Source organism: Corvus kubaryi, unplaced genomic scaffold, assembly GCF_017639235.1.
Source record: "Corvus kubaryi isolate FWS band 111438036 unplaced genomic scaffold, C.kubaryi_AGA036_p1.0 split1-65, whole genome shotgun sequence".
In the NCBI taxonomy this organism is placed as follows: Eukaryota; Metazoa; Chordata; class Aves; order Passeriformes; family Corvidae; genus Corvus; species Corvus kubaryi.
This window is the reverse complement of record NW_024582080.1, coordinates 6,560,757-6,581,250: the sequence shown is the minus strand read 5'-3', so window position 1 is coordinate 6,581,250 and position 20,494 is coordinate 6,560,757. Positions and strand designations below refer to the sequence as shown.

At 37.3% G+C, this 20,494-nt stretch overlaps 1 protein-coding gene across 11 annotated transcripts in view; it reads left to right on the top strand.

Annotated features, from left to right (window-relative positions):
* Positions 1-20,494, top strand: part of FRY (FRY microtubule binding protein) — a 227,714-nt gene that overhangs the window by 105,439 nt on the left and 101,781 nt on the right. For all 11 annotated transcript variants that reach the window (XM_042014107.1, XM_042014101.1, XM_042014097.1 and 8 more), the window contains 6 exons: positions 5,894-5,947; positions 14,164-14,303; positions 16,228-16,318; positions 16,700-16,779; positions 16,895-16,975; positions 18,527-18,695. In XM_042014107.1, the coding sequence (XP_041870041.1) occupies positions 5,894-5,947; positions 14,164-14,303; positions 16,228-16,318; positions 16,700-16,779; positions 16,895-16,975; positions 18,527-18,695 (615 nt within the window). The remainder of the gene's footprint in view (positions 1-5,893; positions 5,948-14,163; positions 14,304-16,227; positions 16,319-16,699; positions 16,780-16,894; positions 16,976-18,526; positions 18,696-20,494) is intronic.

The following is a 20,494-nucleotide window of genomic DNA, read 5'->3' as shown; positions in this document are numbered from 1 at the left end:
GAGAATGTGGTAATCAGACAAAAATTAGTCTGCAGTACTGATATGATGACATAGTCTACCATCGAATCAGAGTAGTGCATGACAAGGATGCCGAAGAGCCAGAGCCAGGGAGTGAAAACCTGTATTTGAAGCTGAACTGATGTTTTCCTGCATTTTTGTGTTCAGCAGTACTGGGCACATCCTTTTCCACATGAATAACACAGAAGAGCTGTTACAAAAAAACCTGAAGCAATTACATGAAGGAAATAGACTCAGTAATACTGAGCTTGCCTTTTAAACATGCACCTTTCATTATTTTTGTGCATTAACTGTAATGACAAGTAGGTTTTTGACCTGAGCTTGTTAAATAAATTCTTTTTCAGAGATGTAGCATATTTTTACATATATTTCATGGCCCCTTGAAATACGCTTATTTCTACCATATGAAGTACCATGTACAATTAGCATTGCTTTTTTACTCAATTTTCAACAGTTAAATGAAGTCCATCACAGTTTTTGTTAACGTTTTGTGTATCTGTAACTTTGTCTTACGCTAAGTTGTGGTGTTTCCTTGAAGCTGTATCATCATATCTTTTTTATTATGTTTGCCTTTGGAATTTCCAGTTGCTTTATGCTTAGAATTTCAAAGGTTAATAAGGGAAATCTCCTTTTCTGCTTATTTTACTCTCTGTGTACCGTGGTCACTGACACAGTTTCTTATAAGAAGTGTCTAGCAGCTAATTGATCCTAAGAGAAGTCAAAGATTCTGCTGTCATCCACTGAAGAGGCAGTTTATGTGTTTATGCATGAGGACCTGCTGACTTGCAAAGAATGGTTAATGAAAACAGGACACTAATTTGCTTGTTTCATAGAACTTGCAGGTGGGAGACATTTGGGAGACTCTCAGAGTAAACAGATTATCCTTTACAGTCAAAAAGCTTGGCTGTCTTAATTGCTTGGGTATAAATTAATTAGACTCCTTGGGGTGGTGGTGGGAATTTCCAAATAGTAAAAAGGTATATAAGAGTCAAAAAAGAGACAAAAATTACTTCCTGAGAAGTTCAGAGCTGTTTTCAGTAGAAGAGCTTTTTTTTTTTTTTGTGGGACCACAGACTGTTCCATGTCTGTTTTTGAAAGGGCCAAATGGAAGTAAATACTCCAAGTTCAGGTTCATGGACCTACTCAGTGCAGGATCAGCACAGATCCATTCTGGGAGGGAGGAGGCAGGAGCACACAGCTGGAGTGGAGAACATGGGTTACGTATCACATGAGCGCAGGATTGACAGCGATGGTTTTCCTGGTTTTGTATGTACAAAATAATCAATGGCTAAAAAAAAAAATTTGTTTTGGAGCCTGTTTTGGAGCAGACCTTTTCCTACAAACACCAATTCTCTCTCCTGCTGAAAAGTATGTAGGACAGAGATGTTCATTAGAGGGAGAGGGGGCTGATAGGGTGATTCATCATAAGATGAAAGAACTACACTTGGGGATTTTTGGGCTCTAAAGATTGTGCTTACATGCATTTTACATATATTGTAGCTGCAGTAGCTGAATGTGGTCTACATCTACTCCATTTTACATGAAAAGGTCCATTCTTCTTTCTGTTTGGTGAGTCTTCCACTCCAGCAGAGCACTCAGTAGAGTATTTCTGGCTGCTTTTTGGTGTGCAGTGCAAAATTTAAAATTTGTGTAAAAATATCCTTTCACCACACTTTTAAGGGAAAAAGAAAAAAAAAGGGGGGTTATCTCAGTCAGTAATACAGTAGCCTGTCACAGTTCAGTAGGAAAAACAGGCCTAATGGTTACTGGGATTAGAAATAGCTTTAAGGGGCATTATATATCATTATAACATGGTGACATAGTGAAGCTTAATAGGCACTACAACATCCTTTTGTTTTTATGTTTCCCTGAACACTCAGTTCTGTGACAGGTGGCTATTCCTGTGTAAATTTACCCAATTATATTTGTGTAGCAGCCCTGAAAAAGTCTTAATATATTAACCATGAAAAGTCACTGACAGTCTTTGAAGAAATGTTCTAGTGTGCCTGTGTGAATAGGGGGTTTGAATGATATGTTGTTTTTTAGGTAATTTATAAATATTATATTTAGTTGATGCATGCAAATAAGATAAAATATGCATTTGCCATTGCATAGTTAACATATTCTGTTTTATTATATTCTATTTATGTTTTCCCCAGAGCAATGAGAGAGAGGAAGGAAGTTAAGTTTTAGTTGAGCATTTTGTTTTGTAGGCATTGGCGACACAAAACATTTAGCTGGTTTTATTGAAAAACAATAGTTTCAAATATTAAATTGTCTTTACTGCTTATCTCTAACGTGTTTATATCACAGGAGTTTCCAGTGTGAACAAATACGGAGTACGCAACTGAAGGCAGCACTTCAAACAAGAAATAAGGATGTTTAGCTTAGTGATTAAAAATGGAAATGTTACTACTGAGAATCTATTCTTCTGAAATTTTCTAATGATTTTTGATAGTTCAGTAAGCTGTGGACCCTTCCATATTAATCAAAATTTTCTTTATTCATATTTTGGTTTTGGCTCCAAATTCAGCCTACCTATTCATCTAAGATTTGGAAGACATTTCTGTAGCATGTAGTATATCAACAGAGACTCAAATAAGTCAGCTTGTAATATAAAAAGGCCTCTTTGCCATTCCTGAGTTGAGTGGGCAAGAAAATAAAGTGAACTGGTACTGTGAGGCTAGGAAGCAGTTTTAGGATTTTTTGAAAACTAATTAAGTGTACCTCCAGGGTAAGTAGACTACTACAGAATCTATTGTCCAGAGACAGTTTCATATTATTATGCATTTTAACCTTTCTTTGCAAGTCCTGAACGTGTGGTATGCAGTGAAGACACCTACCATGAGTATAAATATATTTTATATAGTATCTGCCATAGCAACAATGTAGCATAAAATGACATGGTAAGATTTGTAAGGCTATTAGAACTAAGTGAATAGAATAGGCAAGTTGTTTATAGTAGATGAAATTATTTATTGCATAAAGAAAAAATGCTGTTTTCAAAGGACACTTGAAGTACCTGCATGTAACTGAGCTGCCTTTGAATTTACTCAGTAATGTCTCCCTGACATGGTCTGTTGTTACTCTTATCATGCAAGTAGTCATCCTTTTCTATTTAAGGAGTGCTTAGGCAACAAAACCCCACATTTTTATCTGGCCCCTCATCTTTATTCAGTTCTTTATCTATTCAGCACTCTAGCATTAGTAATTAGTAGTAATAACTTCAACACTGGGTTCTCTAAAACCTCCAAGCCCCACGTACAATCTTGTATGGCTGTTGCCACTCACTTCAGGGGTTCAGTGAGTGCCTCTGGTGTGGGCACCCCACTGCCAGAACTGGAAGGGTGTGTGCAAAGATTTTTGTCTCCATGGGGTCTGGTTGGCTCCTGACACCGTGGCTGCAAGCAGCACAAGTGGCAGCACCGTCCTTGGAAAGAGTCGAGGAAGAAGCAGCAGCAGCAACTCAAACAGGGGCATGACGAAGAGGCAGAGACAGCTGCAGCAGCAGCTGTTGCCTGGCAAGAGTAGGAGGGGAAAGGAACAGCGGGAACAGCAGTAGGTGCAGGATGGGATGAAGGGAGGAAAAAGGCCTCAGCTGGAGCCCTAAACTGGAGACACTGAGAAGTTATGGCAGCAGAAGCCTTCCTGGCTCTTGCCAGTTCTCCATCCAGGCTGCCTTCTGCTGTGACCAGGGCTGCTGCGTGGCCTGTGAATGGTTTCTTTAGGTCAATGCACCATGGCTGGGGAAGCCCTGGTGTAGAGCCCATACAAGGGCAAGCAATGGCTTGTATTGCCTTGTTAAAATGGAGGCATCTTCATTAACTCAGGGGTGCATCCCTTGGGGAATGTCATCATCAGAAACTGAAGTATCTGGGGGGTGTGTGTGCTTCCACAGATACGTTACAGGTGATGAGGACATTTTCAGGATTGCAGTTCCTGGCTTGGGTTCCCAGAGCATGGTTTGTGTTGTTTAATTGTGTCCCCCTCAGAGAAAGCATGTGATGAGGAATCCCACACCTTATTTCAGCCTGAAACTCTACTCTCTGAAAGCCAAGTATTGCAGTGTTGGTCATGGAAACACAAAGCTTCTGCTTGCTGAAGCCGTTTTTGTTGAAACAGACCTTAAGAAGTTTCTCTGTGGTAACACAAGTCTTCTGTAACAGAATCAGAAATTTCATAATTAAAAAATACGTGGGAGGCGTTGATTTTTTTTTCCTAAGCTGTAGTAATTCTTAATATGCTGATTTGTCCAGGACCCATGAAAACTTAAGAGTCCTTTTCCTTTTAAATAAGTTGAACACTGCTTTTGAAAGTTTATCTGCTGTCCTTTTCAGTGAGCAGCAATAGACACAAGAAGTATTGTCCTCCTGTGAGACACAACTAGGCAGGGTAGCACCAAGTTACTGATTGAGGAGGAGGAGGACTGTGGGTGGGGTAGCGTCCTGTGTTTTTCTCAGGGTTACAAGGTTTTACTGCAGATGTTCATCACCAACAATCTGTCATAAAGTTGTAATTAATAGCTGTTGTGCCCGTAATGTAACCTGGAGGAGTCACTTTAGATATTTGAGAAAACAATGAAAAATATTGATGGCTGTTCTGGGTAAATCAGTGACTCAGTAGAAAACATTTTGTTGATTTTTGTATTTGGTAGGTAGTTAGGGGATACTGCAGTCACCCCACAGTTGGCCTCCTTGCCAGCTGGCATTACAAGTGTATCAGCATAATTAATTTCAAAATCAGTCAGCAGATTATACTGGGCAACATTTGCTTCTGAAAAAAACATTGAATAATAGAAATCTTTGGTCCAACTCAAGTCTCTCCATTTCCTTATCTCATCAGCTTTACAGATTTCTTTATTTTGTATCTAATATCCCCTGGCAGTGATGGTATTTTGCCTGCTACATTAACAGATGCTGATGAGTGTAATAGTTTGTTGAAACCTGAACACAAAATCTCTTTCTGAGCTGGTGGGAGAGCCCCAGTCTTGCAGCTGTAGGAGAAGAAAGATTCATGATTTATAGAAGAATAAGGCACTGGCACATTGCAAACACCAGAAACAGTAGTGTAATTCACAGCAGAATTGTGATGGTGACAAGTGACGTGTTTTTCAGACTGTCATCTGCCCTCATGTATTGTTTATTTTCATTGTGGTTTAGGAGATTCATGTTTAGTATGCTATTGCATGCATCTAGAATATTAGCCTGTGTACTTCTCCATGTCTCAGTAGTCCAGCCTGCTTGACAAAGAAGCCATGCAGGTGAATGGATGTTCACACATGGTTATTCTTTCTGGCTTGGGCAGTTCTCCTTGGCTTTAGCAGTTACTTTGAGAATATGGCCTGAAAATTTGCTTCCATTCCGAAAACACATTTTTTAATTTTTTAGTAATAATTTTCCCCATAACTGTCTTCCTTAAAAATGAACTCTATGGTCTTTGATTCTTCTAAGATCACCTTTCTTTCAGTATGCCCTGCATGATGCATTGTATCTATGGACGTTTGTATTGCCTGTAGTTTTATAACAAGAAGGTACATCATGTAACTAAATAGAACCCCTTGATTATCTATTAGAGGAAATACTGGGTGCTTTTTAGGATGTTGAAAGAATTTATCATCAGTGTGAGCACCAGCTCAAATGTAATGAATGGTCAATCCTTTTCTTTTGTGAAAAGACCCCAATGTCACTAAAGACACTCTGTCTGTATTGGCTGATACATATGGGGAGGCCTCCTTTGCATATCAAACAAATATCCTGCTATCTCCAGCATCAGATCAGAAGGCACATTATGTGAGTAAATAATCTAACAGAAAAATGATAGTAGAGTACAATGGTATTGATCTTAAGTAATACATATTTAATATGTTTTCTTTTAGGAGAAGCCACTGACCAAATCTCTGCAACGAGGAGAAGATCCCCAGTTTGATCAAGTAAGACACTTGAAATGACATTATTTCCATTCCTCAGGCTAAAAGAGGAGTGCATTAGAAGGCATTCTAGTGTCCTTGTACTAGTTGCATACTGCAAAAATTGAATTTCTCAGTGTACTTGGATAGAATGATAAGTGCTTGCCAAACCGTTCTTGGGTTTAAGTGGGAAGAATTTTTCCTGTTTTCAAACTCAGTATTTTTCTACCATAGAACTTGTTACTTTTTGTAGTGTATTAGGCACATGTATTATTTCTTGTCTGTTTCCCCTTATGGAGATTTTGAAACAAAATTTGTATCTTTTCAAAATATGTGGGTCTTTCTTTTATCATTAATATGAGGGCCTATAGAATCATGTTCATTGCCATCAGTCTAGTTTGTCTCTGTAGCTGTGACTCAGCATGACTTACATGTGTGCTGCACTTCAAATAGGCTGAGCCAGCCTGTTGTGTTTAAAATTAAGTATAAGTTCAATTGTCAGTATAAATGCCTGTATATGACAAGGTAGGTAATTATTAGAAAAATGGTGGGCAGGGAAGAAGTATTAAAAATTAAGTAGAATTTATATAATTGGTTAGATTTCATTTAGTAGAATGAAATTGTAATTAATAAAATGAAATTTATATCTGGCATTAAATTAAGACATTTATTATGTGTGGGAAATAGAACAAGTATAAAAATAAAACCAACAGCAATACACACACTTCCAATTGATTATATAAAGCAATTTATTTTTGTTAGCAGTCTTTCTTTTTGTCAGCAACATCTAGAATTACCTATTTTGAAATAAAGCAAGATGGGTTCTAAAGAGTTTAAGTTGCATAAAGGATGCCAAAACTGGCAAATCTCACTCCCCACAAAGAGGAATGATGAACTCTAGGTGTGCCATTGCTGTCACCGTTGCTACTGACTCCTTATCTGCCCACACCACTGTGCTGCCAGCAGGGCCAGAAACAGGACAGAAAGACAGAGCAGAAGTAGCAGAAATGGTAACAATTCCAAAAGCAGCTGTCACTAATGCCATAAGCTGCAGGTACCATATTGATTGACTTTGGGAGAGGAGACAGATATAAAGTACAATTTTAGAACCTCAGATGAATATTTATTGAGTTTTCTGGGACATTTCACCAGAAGTAAAGATGCCTTGTGAGACTCCACTGGCATTCACTACAACTCACTTTATAATTTTAGCTTGACAAAGTGACACACTCTAGATTGTTCTGTAGCTGCTTTTTGGGGAGAGATAGCCTGCTTGGAGGGCTGCTCAGAGCAGCAGGTGAACAGAGGAGATGAGACTTCTGCTTCATACTTGGGAGCTCCCTGTCCACCTCACTGACCGCAGAGACCCTGTGGGCAAACCAGCCACTGTAGGCTAAAGGAGGTTGCTTTCTAAGTACTCCCCACCTGCCTCATGAAATTCCTTGTGGTATTCTGGCCTTAATTTTATATACTTTTTTTTTTTCCTTCCTGTGGGAAGAGTGTTACACTCAAACAGGGAAGTAAAACAAATTAAGCCACGCAGATGCAAACCTTGTGATACTGTTCCTGCAGTGTATTAAACAAACACATAGTGGGTGGCCATGATTTGATTAAATATTTATGGTTAAGCAAATTGTGGCCCTTTAAAAGGAGGAATTGGAAGACTGATGCTTCTCCTAGTTGTTGGTAAGTAGACAGAAAATTGAGTAATTAAGTCAAGATCATTTAATGAGAACAGCAAATGCTTGCTAGAGTGAAACAACTGTGTGTTTACTGCTGTAGCAAGATGCAGACCAAACACCAAGGTAGATTTTGTTATAGATAGCATTCATATATCTTTCTATCCACATGTCTGAAGTCCTACCTATGTGCAGAGTTGATAGGAAAGTACAGCGGTGAGATTGTCTTAGACGTCTTATCCGAAAACCTTGCTTTCAGTTGCTTGAAATTTTCAAAACAAACTATTTAAGCTGAAATTTTCAGAATTATTTGTCAGCCTCAGGCCAGGTTGCTGGCGATATTTCCCTTTCCAGATTTCACATTGTTTTTTGCTTAAATAGCACTGTCATTTTGAGATGTTCTGGTGCTCCTGGTATTGATGTAGGCCTGTGAAAAGCAGATGGGACCTGAACCTGGCTTACAGGCCCATTTCAAGGATATGGTTCATACTTACCCAAATTAGTTTAGTTTGGCTAAATCCATACAATCATAGAATGGTTTTAATTGTATTCAAATAGTTTGCATTCAAAATTTTGTAGTGCACAATAGAGATTTGATAGAACTGAGCTAGAGTAGAGCCAGAAAGAGCAAAAAGTCTTTCTTTACTAGGCATGTTTTAGTCAGTGGATTATGTGAGTACATTGCATTTTATAGCTGTTTTTCAAATGATAACATGTGAGAATTATAAAGTTGTCATGAAAGTATGGATAATAAAATGAAGGTGTGGCCTGCCTGGAAAACTCTGAAGATCATGATATGGCATGATATCAAAACCCAAGTAAGAAGGCATGTGCTTTTAAGTAAAACAGTTCAAGTTTTATTTTTGAAGTTAACTCGAGTATTTAAAGAGTCTATGGGATGCAGGAAGACCAGGTTGGTAATCCCTTACTTCCTCTTTCCAGTTAAGGTGCAGAAAGCTTTGGTGTTTATTTCTGAAACCCATAAAATCATCTAGCAAAAACAAAAAAGGCCAGCCATGACATTCCTGACATTTTTACTACAGAAATGAAAGGGGAAAAGAGGGACAATCTCCATGAACAAACTTCTTCAAGGAGTGTCTAATAATTTTTATTTTCAGTTTTAGGGCATATAAAGTGACAGACTGTCAGAGGAACCTAATTTTCTTTTTTTGACATTATCAAAATTATCTCTATTCAATTTGAGTGAAATTGATAGGTAATACTGAAGTGAGTAGGTCACTAGTCACTTTAAAATATCTGAGCTCAATCTTCTAATGGTAAATTAAAAAGCAACAAAAATAAGGCATGACCTGATTTAAAATTTGCTTTTTGCAAGTCAGTTTCAGGGGTGGAAAAAACAGCCCAAAAAGTAACTTAACAATGAGCAGAATGGAACTTTGGCTACCCAAAGTAATCAGCGTCAAGTTTGACGCTGAAACCCCCAAACCATTTGAGATGGCTATGAAAACATTGCTTACTACCCCAAAATAGTTCTATCTCTGGCTCCCTGAGAACCAGCATTTTTTCCTGCCCATTCTGAAGCACCATTTTAGGAACAGTGTTTGTGATGGTGGTGATGGATCCAATGTCTGGAAACCTGGCTGGGCCCAGCCAGAGCTGTTTCTCTCCACACAGGTGTAGTCAGTGTCTCCTGTTAGGCAGCCAGGATGTCTGGCTGCCAATTGCATCACCCTCCTTGAACAATTAATAGGAACTTGAGCAATGTATGTAGTGATGATGCTTATCCTGACTTGCTGAATGTCTCACCATTGGCCTAACAAGCTGCATTCCTCACACTGACTGTGTTTTCCTTTCTAGGTGTGCATGTATATAAAGAAAATACATACAGGAAATTATGTAGGTTTTTTCATACGGTTTTAAATATTTTTATAGTATATTTAAAATCATGTTTTGGAAGTCCTTGATTAGACAACTCTAGTTGCCTATTGGCAAAGAGCATTAGAGCTTCAGCATTAGCATGCTCTGTGTCCCCAGTTACAGAAAAGTTATTAAACATTGTACTAGTGAACTATGACTTAAACTTCCTATTACAGGAAACCATAAAGTTGCAGTACATGAAAAGATCAAAAGCTAGCAAAAGCCCATAATTTTCCAAGAGGGTTATCCTCACCTAAGGAAATGTTTTTATTACTCTTTTCTCAGCCTCTACTAATGTATCATTTGTTCTTACCATGGTGTATAAATGTTCCATGAACTGACAACACCAGAGGCAGAAGAAGGGCACTGTGTAATCTTGGAGTGAGCTACAGACTGTGTTCCGTATAAAAACACAAAATGAATGTAATGTTTTGGCCGTGGAAGTGAAAATTTAACAGGAAGGCTTAGTTTTCATATGAAGCTATCTATCCGAGGTGCCTGTTGCAGAAGTTTCAGCATAAACTGAACAAAAGCTTATTCTTGTTTCAGTTTTACTGCTCTCTTCTTAGAAATGCTCTAGGTTGGAGACTGCAGATTGGAAAGCAAAAACATTTAATCTTTTATATACTTTTAGGAGATGAAAACAAACAAAAAATCAACCAAGGGAAAAAAAGGAAACTAAAATGAATAATAACAATAATAAAAAAGTGGAAAATGCAATAAATAAATAAGGCACTAAGCAGCATACTGGTGATCAAGTGTCCTTTTTCATAACAGCCTAGACATGATTAATGATATGCTGATAATTCTTCTGATCCAGTATTATTTTTTAGATGTAGTTAGTGAATACTGATATCATTGCCATTGCAGCAGCACTGCAGTTGGCCCCTTTTGTGTTTTCCCTTTCCCTGAGTTTACACATTGTCTTTCATCACCAGAAAAAGGCACATGGCAAAGAAAGTAGAAGAAATGGTGGTCATGGGGTCATAAAACAACCTTTGGCTCCTGTCAGAGGTTTGGGTTCAGTGTATAAAGAAGTACATCTGAAGGCAAAATTAAAGGTAACACCTTCAGCACTGAACTTGCTGTCCACTAAAAATAAATGGGTTTTCATTCAAACTGTTATGCTGGCAGTAAAATAGCTATAAACATTGGTAGAGTATAAAGCAAGCTAGCTGAAATTACCCATCCACAAAATTATGGTACGAAAAAGTCCTGCTTTCTTTTTTTGTCTCACAAAGCCAAGGCTGTTAATGAAAACTAGTGAGTTCAACTTGAATAATTATCAGTTTTAACCATTTCCAGGGCAATTTGACTTCACAGCACCGTCCAAAAAAATGCTTAGATCAAAGATGTGAATGAAAGGAGATCTCCACAATCACAAATGCATTCAGCAGCTTTGGTAAAAAGTGTAAAACTTTACTTGTGCTTGTCCATTATTTAGAATCTGCACAACAACAATTTGAAGATAAAATATGCAGACACTGTGTGAAAAATAGAGTTACAAGAAACAAACCAGCACTATGCAAAAATGAAGCACTGCAATTCTGCTTTATTAAAGTGGCAATAAAATGCCCATTCAACGTACATACTGACATATGTGGTATACAAAAAAAAATGCAAGGCAAAAAAATTAATGATACTGTAGGAAATTTGGTGCAGTTTTGAATATATTTGCTGTAAAAGCTCATATAAATTCATAAGTGAAATAAAAAAGGGAATCAGCATCTATTTGCTGTTAGTGGAAACATTTCTTGTATTTGTATTTTGACAATATGGCAAGACTTTTATGGAAGTATATAAATTGTAGTAAGCTATCTGAGCAGAATTTCATTACATTTACTCTTGCGTTTTAGTCCAAAATAAATATTATGCATTTACATAAAGTATATTTAATGCTCTGTGAACACAGATTTTAAACAGCTCCCTACTTGTACAGCTTTCTTATCCTTAAGCTATACAGTAGGTAGTTCATTTATGATGGAAGAATATGATCATTTGTCCAACAAGGACGTACTTGTACATCTGTGCACTCCCTTTCAGGAGCAGCACAGAGCTAGAATTCATCTCACTCCTGGACTTACTTCCAGTAAATGAAAGGGTTGAGTAACCGGCACGCTGGCTAGACTTCCCTCCCTTCCTGTTCCCTGAGAGCCAGGTCTTTTCCCAGTCCACCCTTCCTTCCTGTCTTAAAAGTGCAATGACAGAAAGATTAAAAAAAAAAAAAGGGGGAAAAAAAAGCTATATTGACCTTTTATCCCAAGTGAAGACAGACACTGTAAATTCAGCAGAGAAGGTATGGCATGAGAAGATTTAACAGGAATCACTTTGACTTTTTCTGATGAAATTGTATAGGTGGGATTTAGAGAACAGCAGTGATAAATATGTCAGTGAAAATGCAGGAAGACCTGATTGAAACAACTTTTCATTTATAGTTAGATACTGTGATTTCTGAAAAGATATTTAGGTCTATTTGAGGACAGACTTTTTAGTAAGGCCCGTGGACATAGGACAAAGGTTAAGGGTTTTAAACTAAAAGAGGGTCAATTTTTACTGACTAGAAGGATGATATTTTTTACTGTGAGGCTGGAACAGGTTGCCCAGAGAAGCTGTGGATGCCCCATCCGTGGCAGTGTTCAAAGCCACTTTGGTTGAGGCTTTGATCAGCCTGGTCTAGTGGAACATGTCCCTGCCAGTGTTAGGGAGGTTGGAACTAGATGACCTTTAAGGTCCCTTCCAACCCAAACTATTCTGTGATTCTATGATTTTTTGATTCTATTCTTGTCTTCCCTAGGAAACCCATTGTAATTGTATTTCATCACTAACAAGCAGTGTTGTGCTAACTTCATAAAAAGTTTTGGAAAACAGTAGAGAAGTGAGTTGGTAGTGAATAGTTTGCCCGGACAGCAGATGACTGATTTTTTCTGAGTATTTATCTGAAGGCTTAATGGTAGAAGGCTTTGGTATAATTGAGCCTGAAGTACTGTAGTAATTCTTCATGGAAGGCCTCCTGTCACTGCTGCAAGCAGTGCCTTCATGATTACTTCCACAGCAACTTGTTTCATATTTCAGGTGTTAAAATCTATTGCAAACACTAGATTGAAAGTTTTCCAAAAATATTACTTTTATGCAAACTTCTAACTTTACAGGGGCAGTTGTTATATCTTTCTAATGCACCATGTTTAATTTTAGGTCATAATACCATAATAATAATACTTCATCCTCAAAGTGTCTCATTAACTTTAGACCACAACATCACTGTGAAGTAGTTAAATCCTGAGACTGAAAAACTACAAAAGAGGTTCAGAGTTACTCATCCAGACTAAGTGTCATCCACAAGAGTTCTCATTTAAGGCTGTAGTAATATTTGGGAATGCTTGGTCTGCCAGTTTTCCTCTTGTCTTAGTCACAGCATTCACACAAGTTTGGTGTTATACTAGACATTAAACTCTATTGTTTTTCCTCAAGCTGGAAAAACGTGCAGGTTTAAGTTTAAGCAGGTGGATAAACCTGACATAGTTAATTACATAATCAGTGTGCTTGGCATGCAGTACACACACGCATCAGGAGCTTTTCACTCCTGATACTCAGCACTTCACAGGATCAAGCCCTGCATGATCTTGAGGTGGTCAAAAATCTCCAGATCACTAATTTCATCCCTATTTTAGATAGTAGTTTTTTTATTTTCTTAGAATGTCCACAAATGCTGTAGCTGTGAACATTCAGTTGCAATATATTTATTATCCTCTTGTATAATAATGGGAGGTTTTTTCACCCTACTTGTTGATCTTTTGATGTTTTGTAGCTTTATGGTTTCCTGTAATAGGAGGTTTAAGTCATAATTCAGTAACAGCATGCTCAGTAACATTTCTGTAATTGGTGACACAGTTAACGCTGAGTGAGAGGTAATCTTCCTATCCAGTATGCCACTACAGCTGCTTAATCGGCAACTTCTAGGGAATAATTCTAAACTATGTTTTGTTTATTTGTGCCCACAAAGACACAAGAAACTCTAAATATTTTCCTATATATAAAAGCGAAGTCTAAGGTTTCAGATATGCAAGCCTAAGATGCATTCATCTGCATGGTCAGTTGATTAAAATTATTGCAGAACTTGTGGTGTTTGTCAAGATATTCTGAGTGTCAGGAGGGGCATCCAGCAGTCAGATATAATCCCTGAAGACAGTACCTCTGATCCGTTGCTTTTTCTTTCCTTACAATGTGCTTGAACTCAAATCAACATTGTGTAACAAATCAAAATAACTTGCTTGAAGAACTAGATGGTTTTCTGGTATGTTGTAAGATGTGATACACAATTTTAATGCATTTTGATATCATCAATATAAAGACTCTATCAACATACACTCCAGTGTTGCATTTCTGCTTACATTTTATAGAATAGATAGATAGAATGGATTCATTTAGGTTGGAAAAGACTTTTGAGATCATCAAGTTCAACCACAAACCCAACACTGCCAAGTCTAAACACTAAACCATGTTCCTGTGTGCCATGTCTGCACATCTTTTAAAGGCAGGAAATGCAGAATATGAAGTCACTGCTTGTACCATAGTTCTCAAAAATTGGATGAAAATGAGAAAGAACCATTGAATTAGTACATTTTTCAAGAGGAAGGAAAACTTGAAAGGCATTTAATTTGCTGATTTGTTGAATTTTCCCGATAGGTTATAAGCTCAATGAGCTCACTTTCAGAATATTGTCTACCCTCTATCCTGCGCACTTTGTTTGATTGGTATAAAAGGCAGAATGGCATAGAAGATGAATCTCATGAGTACAGACCAAGAACAAGCACTAAATCCAAAAGGTATGATTTTGAATATGCATATATGGGTAATTGATAAATTCTATGGTAAAGTGTGTTACGTTTCACCCATCAGCTTTTGTGAGGTAACCATTGCTTGAAAGTTATATCTGTTTTCTGCTTGTTCCTGGAACTCTTCTCTTGGCTTCCTGACAGATGGAATAATTGTGTTTTTCACGTTATGCTCCTCATAGTTCAAACACAATAGTGCTCTAGTGTTTGTCTTACTGATGTTTTGGATGCTTTCATGTCATTTAAATACTGGTTTGTATAAACTGTATTTACTCAAGTGATCAGGCAATAGTTCTGTGCCACTTGGAAGAATTTTTCTTATATAGCATTCTGCTTACACGTGAAAATTTCACATATACCTATCCTCAATCCAAAAACTTGAGAATCAGTCAGAGAGTTTCAGCAACACACCTCTTAAAAGTTACAAGCACACAAAAATAATGATATCAGTAGTTTGTCAGTAATAAGGCAGCAGGCTGATCTTTGTTATTTTGAGGTCTGGCAGTGTGGTTCAGGTATATTCTTCAAACCTAGAGATTTTCTGGATACTTCAGTACTACATTTACACACTTCAATGAAACAGCAGGAGAATCAACACTGTCAGACCTGGTGTTTGGAAGTGCATAGGCAATTCTTCACGTTAGGATTATATTAAAACCCCGTAACTATAAAAGGCAGTAGCTAGAACAAAGGGGTGGGAGCCAGGTTTAGATGCCAAGGTAGAAATGGACCTGAATTAGACTCTTTATGTCAGTAGAAGTAGGCAGTATGAGGACATAGTTCATTAATTAGATGTCTGCTTTTGGGTGAGATGAATCCTCTCCTTGAATTACTGCTTTCTCTCACACAACTACCTGCTCATAAATAGCTGTCTTCAGGAACTCTGCCCAAAATGTAGCTGAAAGTCAGTTTAGCAGTGAAACAAGGCCACTCTTTCAATTGGTAGTGTTACAGAAAGAATGTATAACCAGTCCTTTCTCCAGTTAATGTAAAACCAAGGAAACCAAAATGCAATTAACTTACTTCATCACTGATCAAGCTGTGCTCTTAAATGCCTGTTTTATTACAAACACATAAGTACAATTGAAATCACTAAAACTCTAAATGTTTATGAGAATTGTGCTGAATTTACACAAAAATCCCACTGAAATCATGCTAAGTGCTTCAAATGGACTGCAGAACTGTTCCTTTAATGTTTAATTTTACAAAAAGTACTGTATATTTCATGTTACCTTTTCAGCACACTTTGAAACTTTGATCAGGTGATCCAAATAGGTATTTTTTGGTATTTTTATTGCAAGATATTCACCTCACACTTTTATTCCTCTGTGTTTGTTCTGTACAAAAGATGTTTTTGAATCATTTGACAAATGTTGCCGAAGTTAAAAATTTAACACTGGAACAGTTTTTAGAAGATGTGTGTTGTAGTGTGGTTGTGAATTCTCCATTGGTGCTTTTAAGGCATTTTTCAAAATTCATGACAAGTCTGAATATTAATTTGATAGCACAAAGTACATTTGCCTCCAAAACACTTTGGGATAATTAAGGATGGTCTAAAGGGTGTCATCAGTGAGGAATTTGAAATGAAATCCGTTTGTTAGAATACAGAACCAACAAGTTTCCTTGGTTTTGTTTTGGTTTTTTATTGTTGTGGATCTTTAACTGGGAAAAAAGAGGGAGGAAATGGACAGTGATATTTAAGCATTTGAAACAATGTCACAGTAACAAGTTAGATTTAGTCTGTTTATCTCAGATTTTAAGAATATAACAGTACATTACTTTCTGGAATGCTGGACTGCAGTTTGAAAGGTAGAACACAATTCCCTGTTATCTGTATTTGTGTAACTGAAGAAGGCATATAATATGAATTATGACACATCTCCAAAATATTGTGTTTCTTGGTTTGATTTTGCAGTGATGAACAGCAGAGGGACTATTTAATGGAGAGAAGAGATCTGGCTATTGATTTTATTTTTTCTTTAGTATTAATAGAAGTTTTGAAACAGGTATGAGTTCTTACATTATCTATTAACTAATAAATGATGGAAATTACCAATGCAAGTGAATTTTGGCGTTCTTTCTGTTTGCATCTTTAAGATTATAATAAAAACTTTACGTACAGTCTGCATGCTAGTTCATTGCTGTCTTTCTTGCACCTGTTGTATAAGTAGTATTCTGTGCTCATAAAGACTTGACTTTGCCAAGTCTTTGGAGCTAAAGTATTTCTCTCCAAAACTAAATAAAGCTTAAGTGGCTGGCTCATTTTAGCTATTTTATTAGGTACATGCTATTTTAACTGATACCTTTCTGAATGGTTGATATCCATGAGTAATACTAGCACTAGCGTAATATATGTGTACTTGTTATATTTTATTTTGCGTTTACAGATTCCACTTCATCCTGTAATAGACAGTTTGGTAAATGATGTCATTAACTTGGCTTTCAAGCACTTTAAGTACAAAGAAGGGTAAGGCTCTTTTTCATGCAAAAATTCTGTGTGAAAGATACTTCCTTATTTTTTTAGTAGTTGTGGTTTAAACAGTATGCTTTCTCAGCTGAGAATTGTTTTTGTCTCTTGCTAGGTACCTTGGTCCTAACACTGGAAATATGCACATTGTTGCAGATTTGTATGCAGAAGTAATAGGTGTTCTAGCTCAAGCAAAGTAAGCAAAATTCAATATATTATTTCCCCCGTAAATATGACAAAGTCTACTTGCTTAGTATGTGAATATTCTGATTTTCTCACTTTCTTTAAATATTCTGTAGGAATAAGTCATTTCAGTTCATTGGCCTTCTATTTATCCAGATGTTCTAGAACATAGGCCTCTAGAGAATCACAGGCTTTCTGCATCTAGTCCAGTGATACCAAATAAATTCAACTCAACTACAGCAACATTATTTTTTCTATCTCAGCAATGACGTCTGTAGAAAGCCCAAAGGGCTGAATAAAGCTATTTTAACTAGTTTTTTTGTAGATGCTATTTTTCTGTGGCTGGGCAAACCTATAAATGGCTATCCTCCTACATAGCAACAATATTAAGGTTCTCTGCAGTTTTTTCAGCTCAGAACTTAATGCATCTCCTTCTGAACCCTTCGTCCTTCTTCGAACAGATGACATAAAATACTTTGTGGGTCAGATCTTAAATTTTGAGTCTGAAAACTGTGAAGCTCAGACTCTCAAGTACCCAGTATAACATCTCATCGTACACTTAAACCATAACTAAGCAGAGGATGAATTTTACTGTCCTGTTGTAATGCTATCTGTCTCCTGACATTTTGGTGTTGCTGAGGGTGAGTCTCAGCTCTACGAAACCAGTCAGTTTGGCTTGATGTGGCTAAAACAGTTTGAGTTTCTGGCAATCATGTAAATTCAGCTAAGGCCTTACCCGGTCTGCTAAACTGTCTGGGTCAAATGCAGAAGGAAAAGTTGAATCTGTATCCAAAGCTTCAAGTTGACTGTCAGAGTTCTGAAGGGCTTTGCTAAGATGTTTCTATCGCTGAAGGACTCTTCCTGCTAACGTGTTTCTTTCAATTCACTTGTGTTGTCTATCAAGGGTGGTAACAAAAGTGTGTTACATGCTACACCTAGCCATGAAAATTACATTATTTTCAATTTGTCTTAAAAAGGGCAGGAGGTCCTGTTGGATGGTCTTTCTATATATCATTTTTATGGACAATGGTCTCCAAAGACACCTTCAATATATTCATGGGGGAGACCAAAACAGAGCCCTCTACCCCACGTTGTTGTAGTTATTAATGCTTAAGTGTTACTGTAATGGCTTTTAGAAAAAAAATACTGAAGGGACAAACTGCCTGTCTGAATATTTTCAGGGTTATAATATAAACATTTTCTTTTGAAAATATTGCATGTACTTGCAAGATAACTATCTTTCATCATGGATTTTTGAAAAACGTGTGAAGGGGTTATTTAAATGATATTGTTAGGTCTTATGTAGAAGAGGTGCATGGTAATAAAATAATTTGAAATATGTGGTTATCTAGAGGGACTAAGATCAGGCTGTATGCTTCATTTTCTCAGTTTATTAGAAGTGAAAGAAAGCTAAACAAAAAAAATCTTTCAAATAGTGAGTGAAATGGTATTTTTATACAACCTAAGTTTTATCTTCTTTAGGTTTATCCCAATTTATATACCTTACAATACATTTCAGATATTGATTTTGCACTTTTTGGAACTAACCCATCTGAATTCATAGATTTCCTGCTGTAAAGAAGAAATTTATGGCAGAGCTAAAAGAGTTGCGGCATAAAGAACAAAGCCCATATGTAGTTCAAAGCATTATCAGTCTTATAATGGGAATGAAATTCTTTCGCATTAAGATGTATCCTGTGGAAGACTTTGAAGCTTCTCTTCAGTTTATGCAGGTAAAATTCTTAAGTGTATAACTGTGATTTCCAGAGCTTTTTGAATGGGCTAGCCTTTATCTTTCGTGTAATACTCTAGGAGATTTTCAATGTGTCATTTCCACATAAACCTATGTGCAGCTACTTTCTGCTTGTTCTGAACCCCTCAGTGCTCCAGTCTCTGGAGAGTGTTGTTCCATACCAACTTTTCATCAGTCATATATATGCCTCTAGTCCCTACATCTCACCCTCCAGCTAGAAGAGTTTTGTTTTGTAGACCCCAGACCTTGCACCCCACTGTCCCACAGCTGTCCCTTGCCCTGTGTCACTGCCTAGATGTGTCTCCCTAGCTGCTCACTGCCTCCAAAGTGAATCTTCCAACACTGACACAGTTGCCAGGAAAGAAAGAAACTTCTGATGGAGGAAAACACTGAGGAAGAGACAAAGAATGGGGCAAAAGCTGGATGGAATTTCCTTTGGATGTGTTGTGTCCTTTCACAACACCTTCACTCTGCTTCCTGTAGGGTGCATTCTGTACCCTGCTCATTTAAAAGTCACTAGTACAGAGCATAGTTTTACTATAATGAATGCTTTAAATTAATAGATTGCATGATTTTGCAAAAGGCAAGAAACTATTTCATGTTTCAACATTCTTGCTGGTAATGTACAATTGGTTCTGTTCCCACCAGCAGGTTTCTTTAGCTTAATCTTTCTATTCCCCTGTTTTCTGTTGGGATCACCCGCGTGGTTACATGGTTTGTAGCAACTCATCCAGTAAAATAAATGTTTTATGTAAACCTCTATGTAAAGATTAGCATATTGATAGTGTGAATGGAGAAAACAAATCAATGTTAGATGCCCTCAAGTAAGGATTTGGCATTGGAATATAGATATACAGGCATACAAACACACTGAGCTATTTCTCTTAAGTCTGAACAGGAAGAACGCTCTGTATCGGCTTTGCAATATATTCTAAACCATATTTAATAGCACATTTAAGACATACTTAACAACATAGAAGCAGGTAATTTTTCTTCTTACCTTACTCCTAATTATGTAGACTCGTACCAGTAAGTGTCGACTTAAACTAAGTTATCCAGAACTGGCAAAATATCAAAGTAATGTGTGTTCAGTGCCCATGACTTGATGAGTGAATGAGTTTGTGGCACAGCTTTATCCAGTGTTTACTACTATTGAAATCTGTGGTAAAACTCTTATATAGTAGAACTGAAAATTTGGATCTCTACCTTCCTCTGCTACAATATCTCAGCACTAAATTAATTCTTACATTTACTACTCTGCATCATAAGATGCACTGTACATGTCAGAAAACCTGGGTTGCTCAGTTTGGTGAAGTACATTTCAACTCTTTGGGCAGTTTGTCTGTTTGAGTATCTCCATGCAGTGTTTCGTTTAAAGGCTCTGTCACACCAGTGCTGCTGTAGTAGAGAGAGACACTTTCAACGGGTGAGCTAATTTCAGGAGTGAACTCCATAAGAGCCTGCCTTCCCCCAAGGAGTGCAGAAGCACCTCAGGAAGGCTGGTTGGAGTGACTGAAGCCATGTATTCTATAATCCTGTTTGCACAAAGGAAAAGTTATGCATGATCTGAGGTGTAAACTGCTCTGCATAAATGTGCAGAAAAAATTGTCAGTGGGGACCTTCCTTATAAAGTCAGCGGTTGTTTGGGCCTTGAACCTGGAGAAGAAGTAACTTTGGAGGATTTGTCATCCTCAGAGAAGTTGTAGACACAAGTGGGTGGATGCTTATCTCCCCTCCCTCACTTCCTGAGCAACACAGCTGTTTGGAGAGTAGTTTGCT